The sequence below is a fragment of the Carcharhinus amblyrhynchos genome, chromosome 1 (assembly GCF_965287045.1).
Source record: "Carcharhinus amblyrhynchos chromosome 1, sCarAmb.v2.hapA, whole genome shotgun sequence".
In the NCBI taxonomy this organism is placed as follows: Eukaryota; Metazoa; Chordata; class Chondrichthyes; order Carcharhiniformes; family Carcharhinidae; genus Carcharhinus; species Carcharhinus amblyrhynchos.
This window is the reverse complement of record NC_137324.1, coordinates 164,047,790-164,071,874: the sequence shown is the minus strand read 5'-3', so window position 1 is coordinate 164,071,874 and position 24,085 is coordinate 164,047,790. Positions and strand designations below refer to the sequence as shown.

Below are 24,085 nucleotides of genomic sequence, written 5' to 3'. Positions count from 1 at the left end.
ATCAAATGGACCAACATAAAAATTAGAAAATTAAACCCTGGAAGAAAAAACATTAAAACAATGTGTTGTGTTCCATAAAAAAGTCTATTTGCCAATTATTTATTTCAAATATCACCATCAAAGCCAAAATTCAAGAGACTTCATAACACCTTTTATGTATTAATTCTAGTAAGCGTGACATTTCTCTCTGTTCCACTGGAATATTCTGATCTAAACTGAAATAATATTAATATTGCCCCATGCTTTTATTCAAAAGTAATTTTTGATGCTCTTTGGGGCAATGCAAGCTAGCAAATGGGAGAATATTTCAGATTTTTCCACCTCTTTTGAACAGATTGATGTGAACATGTAACTATAGCATGTCGGAGAAATGTCATCGACAGACAGTAAATCATTTTGCTATCACTGCTGGCATAACTGAATAGCCTTGCCTTCATAAACCATCAGACCCTGACCTATATCCTCTGGACAATTCCCTTTGGCTTAAACCTTGGACATGCTTGGCTGAATCCTTTTCACCAGTGTAAACTAATCTCCTTCGATAAACCTCAATCTTCTCTTCCTGAAGTCAGTGAGTCACAGAACAAGGATTACTGATGTTACAAAATAAAAATCATTTCAAGCTTGCAAAGTGGATTAAATCTTGCTTATTTTTATTGAATTTGTCCCCAAGGGCACCATAAAATAAATTTGCAGCGCAATGTTTAGGCAATAAAGAGTAAAATATTACACCCTAGTCTGACTGAAGAAGTGTCCTTGAGGGTAAAAAAAAATCCTTTTGAGACCTGGTAGAAGGTGAGATTTGCAGGTTTAGAGTTCCTCTTTATCTATTCTATTATATTTATTTTATGAAACAATATTGTTTTAAAAGAAGTAGCATTTCCAACTTGAGCTCCATTGCAGTGAAGGATTTGTGCTTTAGTGACAGGAATCTGCAGGTAGTGCATCTTTCTAAGCAGGCAGGACATAAGGTGCCTATTGGATGTAACTGGCTGGACGTTACTGTGAGAAATAAGCAGGGTGCCCTTCACACCCTATTCCTGTCGCACTCTTTATAGGTGGTGTACAGGCTTTAGAGAGTCAGGGGGTACTCACCACAGAATTCCCAGCTTTTGACCTGTTCCAATAGCCACAGCATTTATGTAGCTTCTGGTCAATGGTGACCCTAATAATGCTGATGGTGAGAAGACTGAAACAATCCTTCATGCTCACACCCCTGCACACTCTTCATACCCCAACCATGCCAGCCTACTCTGCCACCTCATGCCTCCCTCATCCCCCCAGCCGCTCAAACATTCTATGCCAACCCATGCCCCTCTACCACCTCTAAAGCCCCTCATACCCTCTATGCCCCCAGTGGCCCTTCGTAGCTCCTATGTCAATTTAGTGTCAACTCATGCCCCACCCATGATCCCACCCTCCACCCTTTGCCTTACCCCCATGCCAACTCAACTTTCCTGTTGACAGTTCCTTGACAGTTCTGGTAACTTTGTGGACTTTTTAAACACACAATCATGTTTACTTTAAGCAATCCCAAAGGGTGACATCTCTCCCAAAGGATGTCTTGCTTGTCTTAAAGAGTCCTTACCTCTTGCAAAGGGTGCCTTACTTCTCTCAAAGTGTGCCTTGCCTCTCTCAAAGGATGCCTTATGTATCATAACGGGTGGCTTACCTCTTTCAAAGGGTCCTCATCTGCTTCAAAGGGTGCTTTACCTATGCTAACAGGTGCCTTACTCCTCTCAAAGATGTCCCGGGACCATATCGAAAGGGATAGCTTATCTCTCCAAAAGGGACTGGGCTATCCAAACGAATCCATCAAGTTCAGGCCAGGCCAGCTCTTACCTGGTCTAATCTGGGCACACAGTAAGGAGTCTCACAACACCAGGTTAAAGTCCAACCAGTTTATTTGATAGTAAACCCACCCTATCACATAAACTGGTTGGACTTTAACCTGGTGTTGTGAGACTATTACTGTGTTTACCCCAGTCCAACGCCGGCATCTCCACATCACGACTAACCTGGGCACTCCGGGTTTCACACTCCTGGCCTACCGAAATAGCACTTCCGTGCAGACAGGCAGTGATTGAAATGGCCAGTTGCCTCCTTAAGCCACGTGGATGCAAATCCTGGCCCACCATCACTGCAGCCTCTGCAAAAATAAAAAGTACTGCATTTGGATGGGGTGGGGTGGGGGGGTACTCAGGACATCTGGGCTCGTCCACCATTTTTGCTACGGTGGAGAGGCTTGCTCAGGTGTCAGAAATCTGGGCCAATAAATTGCCTACAATTAATGCAATACAGCTGCATTGGTTTACAGTAGCTGGCTGGTTACTCAACATGTTGTTGATCAGACAATAGCACTGGCGCTGTACTGAACTCTGATAATGCCTGAGAACAGGACCATTCCTCATGATGTCTTTCGAAATTTTTGAAGCAGGGATCATATATTTAAAATGGTTATTAAAGGAGCAATCTGGCTGGCTATAGATTGCACCCGCATTTAAGTTAATGTTCTGAAAATAACTGCCTGAAAGAAAATCATCCACAATATTAAAAAGTCTAACCATTTCAAAAACAATCCTTCAATAGGAGTCTGGAGGTGATCGGCAATTACACTGGACAAAATTGGAATCCAATGATTTGCGGCTTCTCTAAGTAATGGCAATTTTAAAAAGCCGCCTGAACAGTGAGGTGCTAGTTCCCATTGCATTCAAGATCAATGTCAGTTTAATTATTTTACCATCAGTTCTTCCAGGCTACCCATCATGAAAGTTGGAATACAAACATCTCATGTTCTACAGGCCAAACATTTGAACTGAACCATTCCGGTCAGATTTGTCCCTTCCTATCTCTGTAAACCATCTGAAGTAATTCTCCAAAAGGTAAATGCCCCCTCTTAACGAAACATTAAAGAGGCTTAACGCATATCCCGATGCATCTGAAATAAAACCAGCAAGGTGCATTAACAAGATTAAATTTTACGGACCAGCTGGACACCTGAACCATGTGCAAAACTCAAACACAAAGACTATTAACTCGAATGTTGACCAACATGTTTCTGTGCGGGTTTTACCAGCCCCAAAGTGTCACCGGGATTTGAAACCTCAGGTTGCGGGATGTGAGGCGGGCATCGCAGTGCTTACATGTTAATCACTTACTGTAACACAACTTAAGTATTTTCAGAATTCTCGCTGCCAGACGTGCCACTTACTGTCTCCCACAGAATTAGCCATGTGTCATAGATCTGGCACGGTGGCACAGTGGTTAGCACTGCTGCCTCAGAGTGCCGGGGACCTGGGTTCGATTCCCTGCTTGGGTCACTGTCTGTGTGGAGTTTGCACGTTCTCCATGTGTCTGCGTGGGTTTCCTCTGGGTGCTCCAGCTTCCTCCCACAGTTCAAAGATGTGCAGTTAGGTGGACTGGCCATGCTAAATCGACCCTTAGTGTCAGGCGGACTAGCTAGAGTAAATGCATGGGGTTATGGGAATAGGGCCTGGGTTTGATTCTGGACTTGATGGGCCAACTGGCGTCCTCCTGCACTGTAGGATTCTAGGATTCTATCTGATCATTGCATCATTACCCACACAAACTCAATCCTTTCCAGAACCCCAAATTGTAAAACTCTACCACTTTCTCAGTCTCTTCTACTCTCTTACTGTGTATAGGCTTTTAAAATCTAGGTTTGACAACACGATCATTATCCTATTACAAATCTATGGGAAATCTACTGAAGAGCAGTGGGGGGCATTTGAAAAGGAAATGGCGAGGGTGCAAACCCAGCATGTTGCCCCTTGGGTGTTAGGTAGGAATTACAAGCCCAGAGAACCATGGATGACCAGAGATATTCAGAATACAATGAGAAGAAAAAGAAAGGCTTTTAAAAAGTACAAAGGATCAAATCAGTGGAGGCATTAGTGAGATATAGAAAGTACAGGGTGGACCTTAAGAAAGCAATTAAGAATGCAGAGAGGGCTGAATGAATACTTCGCATCTGTCTTCACCCAAGAGAAAGAAGATGATGGTATGGAATCCAGGCAGAGAGACAGTGAGGTTCTTGAGCAAATTGACATAGAGAAGGACAAGATATTGGAAGTGGTGGCATCCTTAAAAGTGGGTAAATCTCCAGGTCCAGATGAATTGTGCCCTAGGCTGTTGTGGGAGGCAAGGGAGGAGATTGCAAGGGCTCTGACCCAAATTTTCAATTCCACTCTGGCCACAGGGAGGTGCAGATGGCTGGAGAACAGCTTATGTGGTTCCACTATTTAAGGAGGGTTGTAGAGATAAACCAGGGAACTACAGACCAGTAAGTCTCACGTCAGTAGTAGAGAAATTATTAGAAAAATTACTGAAGGAGAGCATCTATCTCCACTAGGGCGGCACGGTGGCACAGTGGTTAGCATTGCTCCCTCACAGCTCCAGAGACCTGGACACTGTGTGGAGTTTGCTCATTTTCCCCATGTTTGCATAAATTTCCTCCAGGTGCTCCGGTTTCCTCCCACAGTCCAAAGGTGTGCAGGTTAAGTTGATGGGCCATGCTGAATTGGTCCTAGTGTCAAGGGGATTAACAGAGTAAATGTATGGGGTTATGGGAGTGGGGCCTGGGTGGAATTGTGGTTCAGACTTGATAGGCCAAATGTTTTCTTTCCGTACTGTAGGGATTCTATGATTCTATAAGCAGCAGAGGGCACAGGTCCTATCACCATCCCCTTTGCCTACTGGAGTCTTGGTGGATTCTTGGGCTCCAGTTGAACCTGACCATTTACACAAGGCTGGAACAGGGTCGGGGCAGTCAGTGACCTTCTCTGTGTGGGGAGGAGGATGTAAATTGTAATCAGTAAGACAGTGTGACAGGCCTCCAGGACAAATACTCCTCCATTTTGCATAGCATTGAAACTCTGTGCCACGCAACACAATTATTTGAAGCAGCAATACTTGGACCACCCTCAAATACAAAAAGAAGTCTTGTTTAAATCCTATCATTCACTCTTACATGCAGAGAAATGTCAAACAGGAAAGTCCATTGGAAATAATTTGAGTGCACATTTTGTCACTCCCTGGTGAGGCGTGATAGATCAATCCTATTCACTGCTCCCCAATGAAGTATCCTATATCTTAATAATTAGTCCAGTTGGACAATGAAATAACTGCTTTCTTAGCTAAAATACAAATGTGTGGCCTGGGAGTAATTTAGTACTTTATATTCACACACTGAAACCTGTGTCTTTCATTTCCATAGCTTAAAACAAACTTCTGCTGGAAACTCAACTGTAAATTGGCAAATTGCCTCAAACCCTATGGAGGAAGGGAATTTGAGGCTAAGTAAATATTCGAGTGTGCTTGGTTGATGAGCCCCTAGCTCCATTGGATACAGTCTGCACTGTATGAACATAGTCTTGTTCTTGTTGCTAAAATAAAAGCAAAATACCTTCTACCAGACCTTCTATCTCGCTCCATCATCTTTGCGAAATCTCTCCTATCTCCCACTTATCCCTGAGCTCCTATCTCATTTCACTTTCTTTGTCAATCGCTCCGAGCTCCCAATTATCCCTGAGTTCCTATTTCCCCTCACCACCTTTATCAAATTTCTCCTGAGCTCCACGTATCCCTGAGCTTCTACTCTGCTCCACCCCATCTTAAATAATATAAAATCTATCAAATTTCTCCCTCTCCTCAGCTTTGAGGAAGAGTCACATTGGACTCGATAAGGTAACTCTGTTTCTCTCTCCACAGATGCTGCCAGACCTGCTGAGTTTATCCAGCGTCCTGATTCATCCTTGTTGCTGCTTGCCAATTGGAAGCTACTAGGTGGCTGAGTACCACTGTGTGTAAAAGAGTTTCTCTGGGCTACCTTCAATGCAACAACTTGCACATTTGCTGTAAATTTAACATAATAACCATTCCTAGATCCTTCACATAAAGATTGATAGTGAATAGCAGAAGTGGACCGATGGCGAAATAGAAACATAGAAATTAGACGCAGTAGTAGGCCGTTCAGTCCTTCAAGCCATTCATTTTGATCATGGCTGATTATCAAATTCAATATCCTAATCTCTTCTGCCTCCTATATCGCTTGATCCCTTTCACTCCAAGACCTATGTCCAATTTCTTCGTGAAATCAAACAATGTTTTGGCCTCAACTACATTCTGTGGTAGTGAATTCCACACATTCACCACCCTCTGGGTGAAGAAATTTCTCCTCACCTCAGTCTTAAAAGATTTTACCCCTTATCCTCAAAATATGACCTCTGGTTCTAGACTCCCCTCTACTGGGAACATTCTTTCTGAATGTCTAACCCAAGTGGTTGAAGGTATCATTTGTGGATGCTTTTAAAGATTGGGAGAGAAGTGGATGGGGAGCTAAAGGAGGATGGGGAGGAAGGTAGGGGCGGCACAGTGGTTAGCACTGCTGTCTCACTGTGCTACGGTCCCGGGTTCAAATCTAGCCTTGGGTGACTGTCTGTGGGAGTCTGCACGTTCTCCCTGTGGGTGGGTTTCCTCCGATTGCTCCTGTTTTCCCCTGCAGCCCAAAGATGGATTGGCCATGCTAAATTCTCCCTCAGTGTCTAAAGATGTGTAGGTTAGAGGGATTATACGTGGGGTAACAGGGATATGACTGAGTTGGATGCTCTGTTGGAGGGTCAATACAGACTCAATGAACCAAATGGCCTCCTTCTGCACTGCAGAGATTCTAAGGTCATTGTTGGACAGGATAATTTTGGATGAGTTCAAAATTTGTGTAGTATGGAATCTGATGAGAGGGCATTTTAAAAAAAAGTTAAATGTTTATTTATTAGTTACAAATTGGCTTACATTAACACTGCAATGAAGTTACTGTGAAAATCCCCTAGTCGCCACACTCCAGCGTCTGTTCAGGTACACGGAGCGAATTTTACATGGCCAATTCACCTAACTAGCACATCTTTGGACTGTGGGAGGAAACTGGACCACCCGGAGGAAGCCCACACAGACATGAGGAGAATGTGCAAACTCTGCAGACAGTGACCCAAGCTGGGAATTGAACCAAGATCCCTGGAGCTGTGAGGCAGCTGTACTAACCACTGTGCTACCGTGCAGCCTCAAAGGTTCCAAAGATCAGGTCCGGGCCAGGGTTTTACGGCCCCACTATTGTGTGTCTCCCCCTGGTGGATGTGGTCTGCCTTTCAAATTGCTGGAAAATTTGGTGTGACCGTGATATCCCACTGGGCGGAAAGCCCTGGCTCCGGAGTTAATAAGAGTGCAGATAAGGTAACAACAACAGTAGGGGGAAGGGTGTGGAGTTAATAAGAGGAATCCAAATAGATAGTTTTGGTTAAAGGCAAAATACTGTGGATGCTGGAATCTTTTAAAGTGTATTTATTAGTGTCTCAAGTAGGCTTACATTAGCACTGCAATGAAGCTACTTGAAAATCCCCAAGTCGCCACACTCTGGCGCCTGTTTGGGTACACTGAGGGAGAATTTAGCATGGCCAATTCTCCTAACCCACACATCTTCGGATTGTGGGAGGAAACCGGAACACCTTAAGGAAACCCACGCAGACACGGGGAGAACAGGCAGACTCCGCACAGACAGTGACCCAGACCGGGAATCGAACCCGGGTCCCTAGCGCTGTGAGGCAGCAATGCTAATCACCGTGCCGCCCTGTTTGAAACAAGTCAGAAAAATCTGGAACCAAAAGAGAAAATGCTGGAAAATCTCCGCAGGTTTGGCAACATCTGTAAGGAGAGAAAAGAGCTGACGTTTCGAGTCCAGATGACTCTCTGTCAAAGCTAAAAGGCATAGAAAATGGGAGATATTTATGCTGCAGAGTGAGGGAATGGAAGATGACTCATAACCACAAAAACATAGGAAAAAGCTGCGACTGGAATCCATAGAAAGGTGTGAATGGCCAAAAGGCAGAGAAGCTGAAATCAGAGGATAAACTGTGACAGATGAAGATGTAGGGAGAAGTGAGTGAGAGAGATGTAAAATTGAGAAGAATGGGGAAAAGGGAAGCAAAGCAGGAGAGAAGGTAAGGAAGGGGGGATAAAATAGGGGGAAAGAGTGGAGGGAAGAAAAATAAAGAAAGCCAACAAAGGAATAAACAAGATTTCAATAAAAAAACTAAATAAAATGAAAACAAAGAGGTCGAGGTGGGGTAGAGCTAATTATCGGAAGTTGTTGAATTCGATGTTGAGAGTGGAAGGCTGTAAAGTGCCCAGCAGGAAGATGAGATGCTGTTCCTCCAGTTTGTGTTGAGCTTCACTGGAACATTGCAGCAGGCTAAGGACAGACATGTGGGCGTGGGAACAGGATCGTGTGTCAAAACAGCAAACAACTGGAAGGTCAGAGTCCCGATTACGCACAGACCAAAGGTGCTCACCCAGTTTGCATTTGGTCTCTCCGATATAGAGGAGACCACATTGGGAGCAGTGAATGCAATAGACCAGATTGAAAAAGGTGCAAGTGAAATGCTGCTTAACCTGGAATGGATGTTTCGGACCTTGGATGGTAAGTGTAGAAGAGGTAAAGGGGCAGGTGTTCCACCTTCTGCGATTGCATGGGATGGTGCCATGAGTAATGGGAGAAGTGTTAGATATCATGGAGGAGTGAACTAGATTATCCCAAAGGGAATGATCCCTGCGGAATGCTGACAGAGGGAGTGAAGGGAAAATGTGTTTGGTGGTTGCACCTCGCTGGAATTGGCAAAAATGGCAGAGGATTTTTTTTGCATGGGGAGGCTGGTGGGGTGAAACATGAGAACAAGGGGGGACTCTATCCTTGTTCTGGGAGAGAGGGGAGGGAATGAGGGTCATGGCATGCGAGATGGATTGCACTCTGTTAAGGATCCTGTTGACAACTGTAGATGGGAATCCACGATTGAGGGAAAAGGAGCACATAATAGAAGCACCACTTTGGAAAGTGGCATCATTGGAACAGATGCAATGGAGGCGAAGGAGCTGAGGGAAAGGGATGGAGTCCTTACAGGATGTAGGGTGTGAATAGCTGTAGTCCAGATAGCTGTGGGAGTCAGTGGGCTTGTAATGCATATTGGTAGATAGTCTATTATTGGAAATGGAGACAGAAAGGTCGAGGAAGGGAAGAGAAGTGTCTGAGATGGGCCAGGTGAAGGTGATGGAGGGGTGGAAACTGGAAGCAAAGGTGATGAATTTTTCAAGGTCTGGACAAGAACATGAAGCGGCACCAAAATAGTCATCGATGTACCGGTAAAGGTGTTGTGGAGGGGACCTGGATAGGCCTGGAATAAAGAATGTTCCGCATACCCTATGAAAAGAAAAAGCTGGAAAATCTCAGCAGATCTGACAGCCTCTGTGGAGAGAGACTAGAGTCAATGTTTCCAATCTGGATACCCTGACTTGAAACGTTGGCTCTATTCTCTCTCCACAGATGCTGACAGGCATGCCAAGATTTTTTAGATAGTTTTGGTCTTGCCGGTATTCAGTATCAAATAATCATGGCTCAGTCACAATTTTACACAGGAGTGACAATCTGACGGGGTAAAGGTCACGGAGAGTGGGTTTGGAGATTGTTAGGAGACATGCAGAAGCTGAATCCACCCTCACTGATAATGTCACTTATAACAACATACATCCATGAGGAATTGAGGGAGAAAGGATGGAACCAGAGCAAGACTCCAAAATTATGAGCAGAAGAATCTACTGATGACTATGAAACCCACTGTCGATTTTAGACAAACCCATCTGGTTAACTAATGTCATTTAATGAAGGAAATCTGCTGTCCTTACCTACTTTGGCCTTCACGTGACTCCAGAGCCACAGCAATGTGGTTGATTCTCAACTGCCCTCAGGCAACTGGGAATGGGCAATAAATGTTGGCCAGCCAGCGATGCCCATATCTCACGAATATTAAAGAAATGTGCTGGCTATACTGACACTGATAGCCATAAAATCAAGTGAGGGCAGTTTTGTCCAATGACTAAAGATCCCTTTGGAGCCACTTAGAGTGCAAACTATCACTAATCATTCTGCATGTCATGAGATGGAGATGCCAGCGTTGGACTGGGGTGGATACACTGAGAAGTCTGTCAACACCAGGTTAAAGTCCAACAGATTTATTTGGAATCACGAGCTTTCGGAGCACTGCTCCTTCATCAGATGAGTGAGTGAGCACCACTCCGGAAGCTCGTGATTCCAAATAAACCTGTTGGACTTTAATCTGGTGTTGCAAGACTTCTTACCTTTCCATATATTAAATAAATGTCAGCTTCTATAAGCAGTAAAAGAGGTTTAATTTCAACCTTGGTACCCTGAGCAGAAAGCTGAGTTCGGACTCCTCCACTTACCAGCCTGCGGATATCTCTCTCACACTCTTTCTTTATTCTGCTTATCTCGTCCTGATGGGACTGGTGTGCACTCCGCAGGTCCGCCGCTTTCTTCTTGTCGGCTTGCACGATGTAGTTGAGGGATTCCTCCACCTGCTTCTTGGTGGACTTCAGCTCCACGATCTCCTGCTGCAGTTTGATGCGCTCAAGGTCAAACCCCTTCCGAGCCTCTTCCCTGGCTTCGTTCAGCAAGGCGGTTTTCACTTTGTCCGCTGCCCCATCCCGCAGTACGTTCAGGGTGGATTGGAGCCGCTGGATCTCGCTGTCCTTGATTTTGATTGCGCGGGCCAGTTCCTGCTCGTGTTGCTTCAGCAGTGTCTCGCGGACGGACTGCAGCTCCTTCATCTTCTCCTCGTGGAGTTTGGCCTTGAGATCTGTGGTGAGCACCGTGTGCTTATGCTGCTCCAGCTCCCGCACTTGCTTCACTTCTTGGACCTTTTCCCGTTCCAGCTTATTCACCTGGACAGACAACCAAAGAAGAAAGTCACTGTAAAATACTGCCTTCCAATCAGGTATACAAGCTAAAGACGATTGCTAGAGCTTGGAGCATAGAATACATCCATGATCCTGTCTACAAAATTACACAGAATAGGAACCCAAGGAAAACTGTGGAAAGATAATGTTAACATTGTCTAGATGACTATTCCAGCCATGCAGAAGAAGGCCATTCAGCCCATTGGGTCTGCACTGACTCTCTGAAAGAGCATCCACCCAAAGCCAACCCTATCCTATCCATATAACCCAACACATTTACCCTAATAATCCCCCCCAACCTACAAATCTTGGGACATTTAGCATGGCCAATTTACCCAACCTGCACATCTTTGGACTGTGGGAGGAAACCGGAGCACCTGGAGGAAACCCACGCAGACACGGGGAGACTGTGCAAAGTCCACACAGATAATGACCCGGAGCCAGAATTGAACCCGTGTCCCTGGCGCTGTGAGGCAGCAGTTCTAACCACCGTGCCACCCAGTTCGGAACTGACAACAGTGGAATGAATTTATTTGGCCCCATCATCTATCCTGGGCTAAGGAAGAGGAGTTGACTAGTAGAAACATTGTAGCTGGTAGACATCTAGGAAAGCAGTAGCCTGTTAGGATTAAAATCAGAGTGATTATGTATTTCTGGAACACTGTGAACAAAAGCAGGACAACACACCAGGTAGATTCAATACATTAATTCTCCTTGGCTAGCACTTTATGTCATGGGGTCAGACAGCCACCTGAATGAACATCGGGTGGGAGACCCAGCGACAATGCAATATATCATGTTCAGCAAGCACGCACGGGATGAATGCCCGCCAATAATTAGGGTTTCAACTAAACAAATTGAAGCCTCAATTTACCGGGATATTTCATGGCCTATCTGCTTTCAGACTTGGCCAATAAAACAGGCAGCCTTTACATTTTTGTATCATTCACAATCCAAGATGGGATAAAATGCCTAAATATGTCTGAAGTTTGATGATTAAGGAGGGTTGCAGTCAGTTACTTGTTGTTTCATTATAGATACCTCGGAGCATTTTATTGTGTGGAGATATCTGTTCACTGCCAGTCCCTGAAGCATCTCCACAGCAGCTATCAGCCTTCAGGGAGCTCATTATAAACCGCCAGCCTGCACTCCTTTCTTTTAATTTGTTCAGTGGATGTGCCAGCATTTATTGCCCATCCATAGGTGTCCTTGAACTGAATGGCTCACAAGGCCATTTCAGACGGCAGTTGAGAGTCAACCACATTGCTGTGGCTCTGGAGTTATTTTTAGGCCAGACCAGGTAAGGATGGCAGATTTCTTTCCCTAAAGGACATTAGTGAACTGGATGAGTTTTTATGACAATCAACCATGGTTGCATGATCAACTTATACTCTTAATTCCAGATCGTTATTGAATTCAAATTTCATTGTCTACCGTCTTGAGATCTGAACCCAGGTCCTCAGAGTATTACCCTGGGTCTCTGGATTATTAGTCCAGTGACAATACCATTATGCCATTGCCTCCTGCTTCCACTGGTCTCAGCACCTGCCCTCTCCCCCGACTGCTGGCAGTGCTGATCCTCTCTCAGCGAGTGTTGTACGCTGGCCACCTGTAAGTTGACTAGTCTGTGTGGTATTGCAGTCAGAAACGGACAAGGGGAGGGGCAGATTTCAGATCTGCTTCCAGTCTCACTGACCATACAGTGCAGAAGGAGGCCATTCAGCCCATCACACCTGTACTGACCACAATCCCACTCAGGCCCTCTTCCTGTAACCCCAGATATTTAACCTGCTTATCCCCCGACACTCAATTCAATTTAGCATGCCCAATCAAACTAACGTGCACCTCTTTTGGACTGTGGGAGGAAACTGGAGCACCTGGAGGTGACCCACGCAGACACTGGGAGAACGTGCAGGCTCCACATAGACAGTGACTCAAGGCCGGAATTGAACCCAGGTCCCTGGCGCTGTGAGGCCGCAATGCTGACCACTGTGCCGCCCACCCAACGAGCTTAAAGTTCAGGCCCTCATGTTGTGGGAGTGAAACATTTTTCTGGAAATCTACCTGGACAAAAGCAGCATTGATCTCATGCTAAGTTCTTCAGGTGAATCTGGGTGCAGTTTGCCAGTAGCTCATGTTGAGTCTGTGGTATCAGTCTGGAGAAGCTCCAGTTAGGCTCTGAGGAAGACTCAGTGAATGTGGGACTACCAGTCTTCCAGCCAGTGCAAAGCACAGATTCCACATGAATGATTTGATTTGATTTGATTTATTATTGTCACATTTATTAACATACAGTGAAAAGTACTGTTTCCTGCGCGATATACAGACAAAGCATACCATTCATAGAGAAGGAGAGAGTGCAGAATGTAGTGTTACAGTCATAGCTAGGGTGTAGCGGAAGATCAACTTGAGGACACCACTCAATGACGGTGCAGCAGTTCAGAAGGTGAGTGGATATGTGTCAGACCTCTTTGGAAAAGAGCTGACATAATTGGAGGGATATCCAAACAAGCAGAAGATGCTCAAACTCCCAGCCGGCAGCCACACTTGAAGGGAAGGCAGGCTAGACAATCCGCACTGCAAATGTTAACTTCAATGCATGTGAGCAGGATCAGAGACTGTACAGAACCGATTACATTTTTCACACAGAGACGGGGAACACATGACACTGAAAACAACATGTGCCATTTCCTTCCTTAGAAAACCTTCCATCGCTCTTTGCACTTTCAGAACTCTACTTCATGACCACCATTGAATATACACCCGAACAGGAACAATATGATTTCATTTTGATTTGATTTGATTTATTATTGTCACACGTATTAGTGAAAAGTATTGTTTCTTGCGCACTACACAGACAAAACATACTGTTCATAAGAAGGAAAGGAGAGAGTGCAGAATGTAGTGCTACAGTCATAGCTAGGGTGTAGAGAAAGATCAACTTAGTGCAAAGCAGGTCTATTCAAAAGTCTGACGGCAGCAGGGAAGAAGCTGTTCTTGAGTCAGTTGGTACGTGACCTCAGACAAGAGAAAATGTCTGGTGTGCATGAGGTCCTTAATTATGCTTTGCCAAGGTAGCGGGAAGTGTGGACAGAGTCAATCGATGGGAGGCTCGCTTGCATGATGGGTTGGGCTACATTCATGACCTTTTATAGTTTTTAGTGGTCTTGGACAGAGCAGGAGCCATACCAAGCTGTGATACAACCAGAGAGAATGCTTTCTGTGGTGCATCTGTAGAAGTCGGTGAGACTCATAGCTAACATGCAAAATTTCCTAGTCTTCTGAGAAAGCAGAGGCATTAGTGGGCTTTCTTAACTACAGTATCAGCATTGTGGTGGGGAACCAGGACAGGTTGTTGGCAATCTGAACACTTATGGAAGTGGGCGATATGGAAAAACATTCAAATATCAGGATGCAAAATGTCAAATTTCATCTCACAATTTTCTATTAAGTGTTATCCATGTTGGGGGCTTGCAAACCCTACAAAATCCTGGTGACAATCTTTCCTGGACAGTAACAATTTTCAATAACTCAAAGTTTAACAGCAAGTACACAAGCTGCATTTTAAATGCCATTTCAAAAAGTTGTATGAAATGGCTGTGCAGTGATACCCATTCATTAGGTAAGATTTTTACTCTGAATGACAATGGTCTCCTCATGTTATTAAGTTCCTCTAGCAGAGGGTTTTTTTCGGTCCTGAGGAATTCCTCAGGTGGCACGGTGGCACAATAGTTAGTACTGCTGCCTCATAGCGCCAGGAACCTGGGTTCAATTCCAGCCTTGGACCACTGTCTTTGTGGAATTTGCATGTTCTCCTTTGGGTGCTCCGGTTTCCTCCCACAGTGCAAAGATGTGCGAGTTAGGTTGATTGGCCATGCTAAACTGCCCCTTAGTGTTAGGGGGATTAGTAGGATAATTCTGTGGTGTTATGGGGATAAGGCCAGTTGTTGGTGAAGGCTTGATGAGCTGAATGGCCTCCTTCTGCATGGTAGGATTCTATATTTTTATGATTCTATGATTCAATAATATCTATGATGCGCATTAAGCTCCAGGCTCACTTCCCAATACAAAATAGGGAAAGTCTCGTGGCCACCCACACTTCATGGCCCTGGGATTAGCACTCATGGCTGTAAATCCCTGGCATCAGCGGGATCAGCTGGCTGCCTTGCTCAGGTCTACAAATAACAGGTGACGTCAGCTGAACATGCACTGACTCTCTCGAATCAGCTCTCAAGACATCTAATCAACAAAACACATCAAACTTGATTGCCCAGTTGCTGTGCTAACTGGATTTAAACAGGGTGTTTCCCCTAAAGGGTGCTGGGAAAATAATGGTCACCAAGGGATCTTGGAGAGGAGAAGGGCCAGAGTCTGCTTTCCTCCAACACAAGGGACAATGATATATCAGCTCAACTTTGCAATGGTGCAGTGAATTCACCTCCCCTCTTTTTCTCTTTGTAGATGGGTACAAAGCTATCTGGCCAAGTTTGAGATTCAATTCTTAGTAAGAAATGGATGATGACTGACATTGATATTTGTCATTTTTGCTCACTGAGTAGAATCATAGAGCCCAACATTTGGCCCATCGAGTCTCCACCGACCACAATCCTACACAGGCCCTATTCCCGTAACCCTATGCATTTACCCAAGCTCGTCCCCCGACACGGAGGGGCAATTTAGCCTAGTCAATCCACCTAAGCTGCACGGTAGCACAGTGGTTAGCACTGCTGCTTCATAGCCCCACGGACTTGGGTTCAACTCCCAGCTTGGGTCACTGTCTGTGTGGAGTTTGCACATTCTCCTCATGTCTGCATGGGTTTCCTCCAGGTACTCCGGTTTCCTCCCACAGTCCAAAGATGTGCGGGTTAGGTTGACTGGCCATGCTAAGATTGCCCCTTAGTGTCCTGAGATGCATACGTTAGAGGGATTAGCGGCTAAATATGTAGGGAGGAGGAGGTAGGGCCTGGGTGGGACTGTGGTCGGTGCAGACCCGATGGGCCAAATGGCCTCTTTCTGCACTGTAGGGTTTCTACGATCTTTGTACTGTGGGAGGAAACTCAGAGGAAACCCATGCAGGGAGAACGTGCAAACTCCACACAGGCAGTGATCCAAGTGGGAATCGAACCTGGCTTCCTGATGCTGTGAGGCAGCAGCGCTAACCACGGTGCCACTCTGTTTGTTGAGAACATTTTCATTCCTGAAGGATGGTGCTTTGACGGGTTCCTTGAAAATGTCTCACCGACTCCAGAGGGCCATAACCACCCTCCGCACGCCTCCTCGGCCATAACCACCACTGAGCACCCCCCACCCACCTGGCCATAACCACCACCACCACCGCCCCAATTCCCTCAGTTGGGACCTCCTGCTTGAACACAATCTGCTGAGATTGTCTTCTGGGGGCTGCCTCATAATTATTAGGACAACCTTGACAGAGTTAGACGTAGAACAGCCAATACCCGAACATGAGTCAGCACCTTCAAAGGAGAACTTAAAAGGGAAAAAAAAATTGTATGCACTTATTTCTTCAAACATAAACCATAGCCTCGATAATACCTCAAATCTGGAATGACCAACTCAACTCCGTGGGCCGGAAATCTTCAGCCATTCACGCCTTGCCGTTGTTGCCAGAGAGAACAGTGAATTTGGTGCTCAGCCAAATCTCTGTCCACTGCAGCAGGACTGGAGAATCCCATCAGCGTTAACAGCCGGAGAATCCCACCCATGGTTTCTTTAAGAAGGTTCCATTTTCTTAAACAATTTACAAAGTGCAATGAAATCCACAGTTTGTGGGACACAGGACTCAAAAACTGTAATCTGCACCAAAGGCCTATTGTGTGGTTTGGTTTCAAAGCCCGTTTTTCTTAAATATTCCCCAGCTGAAGGAGAAATGAAAACTTCAGGTCTCTGAAGCAGGGATTGTGCCTTTGGGTTCCTGGCAAGGCCATAAGATGATTCAGAAATCAGACTGTGACTTCAGGTTGCTAAGGAAAGGAGGGAGGCCTGATTAAATTCAATGGAAAACATAGGGCTCTCAGGAATCAGATTTCAGCAGCAGAGCAGTACAGGCAGGCGATGGAGAGTTGTGCATGTGGGGCAGCTGAAAGGAAAAGCTGGACTTAGCAGCAGGGATAGAGGAATAAAACTACTGTTGCTACTTAACTGATTAACCAGAAGCAGCCATACAGTGCACTGCGGTGTCACAGAGTGGTCTGATGACGGTGTGTCTGAGGAATCCACACCCTCAAGGCCGTCATGGGCCAAGCCAAGGGGCTTCTGGGAAAGTACACTTCTTTGGTGGATTACCATACCTGTGGAGCTCAGGTGGAGGAAATCTGCTGTCAGGGACAACTCAATAAACAAACAAAGATAAAGAATTGAACTGGTTTAGAATGACTGCATGAGTTAGACATGAGGTCGTGTGTTCAGGGGTTATCAGCAAATCCATGAGATCTATCTTTGTTGTATCGGGTATTTAAAGTGTAATTTATGGTCTGTTCAATACAATTTGTCTGTTAATTCACATTTAATTTATGTTGATTTTGTAAGTAAAAGTTATAAGAAGTGACATTTTGTCCATTGGTTCCTCCTAGTGAGGTCACTTGGTAAGTTTTGACTTCACTGGTCTCCACACAGATTCTAACAATGCGGTATACAGCACAGAATAAGGCCATTCGGCCTAACCAGTCCCTGCTGGAGTTCACACTCCACTCAGGGCTCTTCCCATCTTCCTTCTAATCTAAATCTAACATCACGGCCGGGATTTTCCTGGCTCGCTGCACTGCACGATTAGCGCAGTGAGCCAGGAGACACCAACGGCGGCTGTTCCACGGGAGTCGCGTTGGGTTCCACGGGCCTTCGCGGGTCTGAGGGCTATCGGGGTTGCTGAAGGGCAGGTACAGGGGCCATCAATGGGGGGACGGGATTGTCAGGTAGCAGGAGGCGGGGGGAGGGGGGGTTTCGGGTCTGGTCATCAGGGGGGTGGGGGGATGGGGTCAGGCCTGTTGGCCCGGGAGGAAAGGGAGGCCAGCAATTGGGGGGGATGGGGGAAGGGTGGGGGGGGTTGAAATGCCAGTGACCAGAAAGGGCATTGATCGGGAGGCCAGAGATGGGGGGACCACTGTACACACACTGATCTCCACTCTAACAGGCTACGCTGCTGGCCCCTATTTATCAGAGTGAATCCCACTGAACCACTCTACAATGTTCAGAGTGTCAGAGATTGACTCAGGTCAGCACACGAAAAAACCTGTTGGGAATTACTTCTGTTTTCCCGTTGGGAACTTAAAATTTTTTGGGAGAATCCTGGCCCATATCCCTCTATTCCCATTTTCCTCAAATGCTTGTCCAGCTTCCCCTTAAATACATCTGTGCTATTCATTTCCAGATGTTCTCACCACAGTTTGGATAAAGACAGTTCTTCTGAATTCCCTGTTGGATATCTCGGTAACGATCTCATATTGGTGCCTCCTCGCTGTGCGCTTCCACAAGAAAAAAACATTCTCTCTGACAGGAATCGAGGGTGGAATTTTACGCTCCCTCCCACTGGCAATTTTTTCCAGCCCCGCTGAAGACAACAGGCTGTTGAATGGTTCACCACATTTTCCAAACCCAACCCCACTGTGACAGAGCTGTAAAATTTCACCCTCAGTCTTCACTCTATCAAAACCTTTCACATTTTGAAGATCTCCCTTAGGTCACCCTTCAGCTTTCTTTTCTAGGTGTCCAGATGACGAAGATGTCCTGTCCCTCCATATCAATACTATAATTAAGAAAACCCACCAACGCCTCTACTTTCTAAGGAAATTCAGCATGTCCACTCTGACTCTCATCACATTTCACAGATGCACCATAGAAAGCATTCTTTCTGATTGTATCACAGCTTGAAATGTCTCCTGCTCTGCCCAAGACCAAAATAGCCCAGTCCATCATGCAAACCAGCCTCCCATCCATTGATTCAATCTACACTTCCCGCTGCCCTGGAAAAACAGCCAGCATAATCAAGTAACCCATGCACCCCAAACATTCTCTCTTTCACCTTATTTTGTAGGGAAAAAGATACAAAAGTCCGAGATCAGGTACCAACTGACTCAAGCACAGCTTCTTCCTGTTGCCATCAGACTTTTGAATGGACTCACCGTATATTCAGCTGATCTTTCTCTACACCCTAGCTATCACTGTAACTCTATATTCTGCACTCTCTCCTTCCCTTCTCCCCGTGTACTCTATGAACAGCGTGCTTTATTTGTATAGCATGCATTTCTGGTACCACCCTTGTAAACCTCCTCTGCATCCACTCCTGTGCCTCTATAGGTGGGATTCTCCGATCTTGTTTGTTCCCACTCCTGGCGAGAACGGGGAATTTGGCGCTCAGCCAAAACTCCATTCGTCACAGTGTCGTCGGAGAATCTCAGCCAGGGACGAGGCTGGAGGTTTTTGGCGTATATCTTGTCTGATAATTCGGCCACCAGAGCAGCACCCAATATTTGAAGTGGGGTCTAACCAAGGCTCGATGCAGGTTTAGCATAACTTCCATTCAAATCTAGTGCTTGGGTCTGCCATTTTTCTTTGGCCTGGAATCAGACAATCACAAGCTTGCGCCATAGGAGGAGTCAATCTATGCTGACTCTCTGAAAACTTTGCCCACACCCCTGTCCTTGAATGTCTTCACCCCTTCTCCTGTTCAACTCCCTTTTAATGGATCAGCTTCCAGCATCTTTTCACAGAAACATAGAAAACTGAAACAGAACTAGGCCATTCGGCCCCTCGAGCCTGCTCCGCCATTCATTTTGGTTGATCATCAAATCAATATCCTGATTCCACCCCCCCACTTCCCCCATATCCCTTGATCCCTTTAACCTCAAGAGCTATATGTAATTTCTTCTTGAAATCACACAATGTTTTGGCCCCAACTATTTTCCGTGAAAGTGAATTCCACACATTCACCATCCTCAGGGCGAAGAAATTTCTTCTCACCTCAGTCCTAAAAAGGTTTACCCCTTATCCTCAAACTATGACCCCTAGGTCTGGATTTCCCCCACCATCGGGAACATTCCTTCTGAATCCACCCTGTCCAATTTTCAGGGAGAGCAATCCAAGTTTCTGAATAAATTAACTTCGTTGAAGCTTCTTAATATCGCATTGTTAGCCATTCCGTTATTTGAGAGGGATGTGATCCTCTGTAGAATGGCAGACAGCTCTTCAGCCAGAGAGGGCAGACAGCTCTTCCTTCTCTCCAACTAGGAAAGGTTTTACCAAACGCTTCTACTTCATTATTTATGAGTAAAACCCATGAAGCAGAAGTGATTGGCCCACCTGCCAGGATTACTCAGCATTCAGGAGCTCAGAGCCAGTTAAATTGACTCCAAAGTGGAATAATAAGAACATTAAAGAGCTTATACTGATTCATGTGATCTCCACTCCCTCCCCCTCAGGGGAAGGTGCTGAAGGCCCGATTCTAATTAACGCACAGCTGCCTTAAACCTGCCTGCACCATTAATACCAAACACTAGACGCCTGCTGGCTGCAAGCGGATTAGAACGGGGCCAGAGAGAGTTATGATTCTGTCAGATATTTCCCACCGAGTTAACCACAGTCAAAAAATATGCTTTCCAAAAAAAAAACTAACCTTACGCTGGAGTTTAATGCGGAGAAGTGTGAGGTAATCCATTTCGGTAGGAATAACAGATGTGTTGAGTATAGGGCTAACGGGAGGACTTTGAATAGAGTGGAGGAGCAGAGGGATCTAGGTGTATGTGTACATAGATCCCTGAAAGTTGGGAATCAAGTAGATAAGGTTGTTAAGAAGGCGTTCGGTGTCTTGGCGTTTATTGGTAGGGGGATTGAATTTAAGAGTCGCAGCGTCATGTTGCAACTGTACACAACTCTGGTGCGGCCGCACTTGGAGTACTGTGTGCAGTTCTGGTCCCCACATTACAGGAAGGATGTGGAGGCTTTGGAGAGGGTGCAGAGGAGGTTTACCAGGATGTTGCCTGGTATGCAGGGGAGGTCCTATGAGGAGAGACTGAGGGATTTGGGGTTGTTTTCACTGGAAAGAAGGCGGCTAAGAGGGGATCTTATAGAAACATATAAGATGATTAGAGGTTTAGATAGGGTGGATGGTGATAGCCTGTTTCCTCGGATGGAGAAATCTAGCACGAGGGGGCATGGCTTTAAATTAAGGGGGGGTAGTTATAGGACGGATGTCAGGGGCAGGTTCTTTACCCAGAGGGTGGTGAGGGACTGGAATGCCCTGCCTGCTGCAGTTGTAAATGCGCCTAGTTTGGGGGCGTTTAAGAGATTGGTGGATAGGTTTATGGACGAAAAGGGATTGGTTTAGATTAGTGGGTCAATGTTTTTTTTTTAAAAATAAGACTGGTCGGCACAACATTGTGGGCCGAAGGGCCTGTTCCGCGCTGTAATGTTCTATGTTCTATGTAACAGTAGTTGAAGATTTCCACGGAATCGAGCAAACTGATATACCGGGCCAGGAATATGGACTGGAATTCTCCAACCTCGCATGTCCCGCTACCACTGCCAGGAAGAATGGAGAACTTGGCGCTCAGCCAAATCTCCATTCACAGCGGCGGGACTGGATAATCCCAGCCGCGTGCGCTGTCGGAGAATTCTGGCCATGCTCCCCCCCCACCCCATGCCATACTAGGAAGCTGGGAAATTTTGTCTTAATAAGATAAGGAATAGGAGCAGGAGTAGGCCATCTAGCCCCTCGAGCCTGCTCCGCCATTCAATAAGATCACGGCTGATCTGACAGTGGTTCAGTTCCACTTCAGTTACTTCTTCAGAAGTAATTCTCAGAACTGCCCCCACTTCGCTGACGGAACTCCCCACTTAAGCAGAGAAGCAACTCCGCGGAAATTTGCGGCGCAGTGGCACCTCTCGTTTGCTTTGGATTGCATTACCATCAGAATAAGGGTACCAGCAGATACCAATGCTGGTCAGGCAATGCTGGACTGGCTTGGCATCTGTGACCTCTTTTGTGGGGGCATCCATATAAAATTTTGTTGCAGGCAGTTCCATCCAAACACCTACTTAGAGTCAGGCAGAGTTCTGATTATGTTAATAGACTATTAATTCAGAGACTTTGAGTAATGTCACACCCAAATCCCACCACAGCAGTTGGATATTGCAAACCCAATTAATTAAATAAATCTGGAATATGAAATAACTACTGGTTACCATGTGAATACCAGATTGTCACTAAAAGCCATTTGGTTCATTCATGTCCTTTTGGGAAAGAAATCTTCTATTCTTATCCCACTCTTCCCTATATGTGTCTCCAGATGAACACAGTGGCTCTTAAGGTTTAAAGTTTATTCATTAGTGTCACCAGTAGGCTTACATTAACACTGCAATGAAGTTACTCTGATAATCCCTTAGTCGCCACACTCTGCTGCCTATATGCATATACCGAGGAGAATTCAGCATGGCCAATGCACCTAACCAGCACATCTTGCAGACTCGGGAGAAACTGGAGCAACCAGAGGAAACCCACGCAGACACGGGAAGAATGTGCAGTCTCTGCAGGGACGCAAGCCAGGAATCGAACCCAGGTCCCTGGAATTGAGAGGCAGCAGTACTAACCACTGTGCCACCCTTAACGGTCTTCCTGAACTGCTGGCAAGACACGCAGGTCAATTAAACCATTACGAAAAAGCAGAAGAAGAATGAAGGCAGACGGTCAGCCAGTTTTGACTTAGGCATCGAATTAGGAGACTACAAAGTCACACCCACCCCAGTCAACCCTGCAAAATTCTCCTCACTGACACTGGAGCCTTCTGCCAAATTTGGGGACACTGCTGCATAGACTAATGGAGCAAAAGCCTGACACAGTCACACTCACTGAATCATTCCTTTCTGTAAATGTCTCAGACTCCTCCATTATCATCCCTTGTTCTGTCCTATCCCACCGACAGGACAGACCCATAGGGTGTGGCGGCACAGCAATACACTGCATCCCTGGGGGTCCTCAGCATTGACACTCCGGTCCTCAGGAAACTGCATGGCATCAGCTCAAACCTGCTGGCTACCACCCACTGCCCTCCCTCAGCTGATGAATCAGTATTCTTTCATGCTGAACAGAACTTGAAACAGGCAAAGGAACAGAAGGTGCACTGATGGAGAGTTCAATATCGATCACCAAAAGTGACTCAGCAATATGACTATTACCGAATTCTGAAGGACATGTACGAACATACAAACAAACAGCAAGAGTAGGCCATTCAGCCCCTCGAGCCTGCTGTGCCATTTAATAAGATCACGCTGACCTGGTAGCAACCTCAAATCTGTAACCCGGCTAACCTCGATAATCTATCAACCCGCTTGCTGACCAAGAATCTATCCGATTCTGGCTGGAATTTTCTGGCCGTTCCAGCAGGTGGGATCTTGCGGTCCTGCTGATTGCAAATTCCCACCGCGAGTTCCCCGGCGACGAGTGATGCAAACCCCATTGACAGCGGTGGAACCAGAAGATCCTGCCACCAACCAATGGTGGGCCTCTGGCTCCGCGAAACATGCCTCTGGGGAGGGGTGTGGAAAATCCTGCCCTCTGCTTCCGCCACCTTTTCAGGGAGAGATCTCCAACGTCTCACAACCTTCTGAGAGGAAATGGCCAGAATTTTCTGGCTGCTCGTGCCAATGGGATTCTCTGGTCCCGCTGGAGTGAATGGAGACGAGGCTGGGTGCCAAATTCTCCACCCTCGCTGGCAGCGGGGTGTGGACAGCTGGCAAATTCCAGCCAATATCTCTCAGACTGGGCTTGTAGCAAGTGGTGAGAGATCCAACGCAAGGGAAAATCTACTTGGCCTTTTCCTCATCAATCTGGCACTGATGTGTCTGGCAAGGAAGTTACTGATAGTTGTTGGCACAGCACTGCCCTTGTGGAGAACACTGTCTATTGTACTGCGTGGCAATATCGCTCTGTTAAATAGGACAGATTCAGATCATATCTAGCAGCTTAAAACTAGGCATCCATGTGGCTCCGCAGGCCATCGACTGCAGCAGAATTGTATTCCAGCACAAGCTGTCACCTCCAGCATCTCTCTCACTCTTATCATTACCATCTACAAGGTGGCGACCCCTAGCTCCAGGAGGATTGTAGAGAAGCATGCCAGGAGCACCTAAAACTGAGGTGTTAATCTAGTGGACATGGAATACAGGAATGTATGCATGCTAAACACAGTAAGAAGTCTCACAACACCAGGTTAAAGTCCAACAGGTTTATTTGATAGCAAAAGTCACTAGCTTTCGGAGTGCT

General features: G+C 46.0%; 1 protein-coding gene across 1 annotated transcript in view; it reads right to left on the bottom strand.

Moving 5' to 3' along the window:
• Positions 1 to 24,085, bottom strand: part of LOC145346972 (uncharacterized) — a 464,774-nt gene that overhangs the window by 248,150 nt on the left and 192,539 nt on the right. The window contains exon 5 of the mRNA XM_080194876.1: positions 10,303 to 10,800. Within this exon, the coding sequence (XP_080051002.1) occupies positions 10,303 to 10,800 (498 nt within the window). The remainder of the gene's footprint in view (positions 1 to 10,302; positions 10,801 to 24,085) is intronic.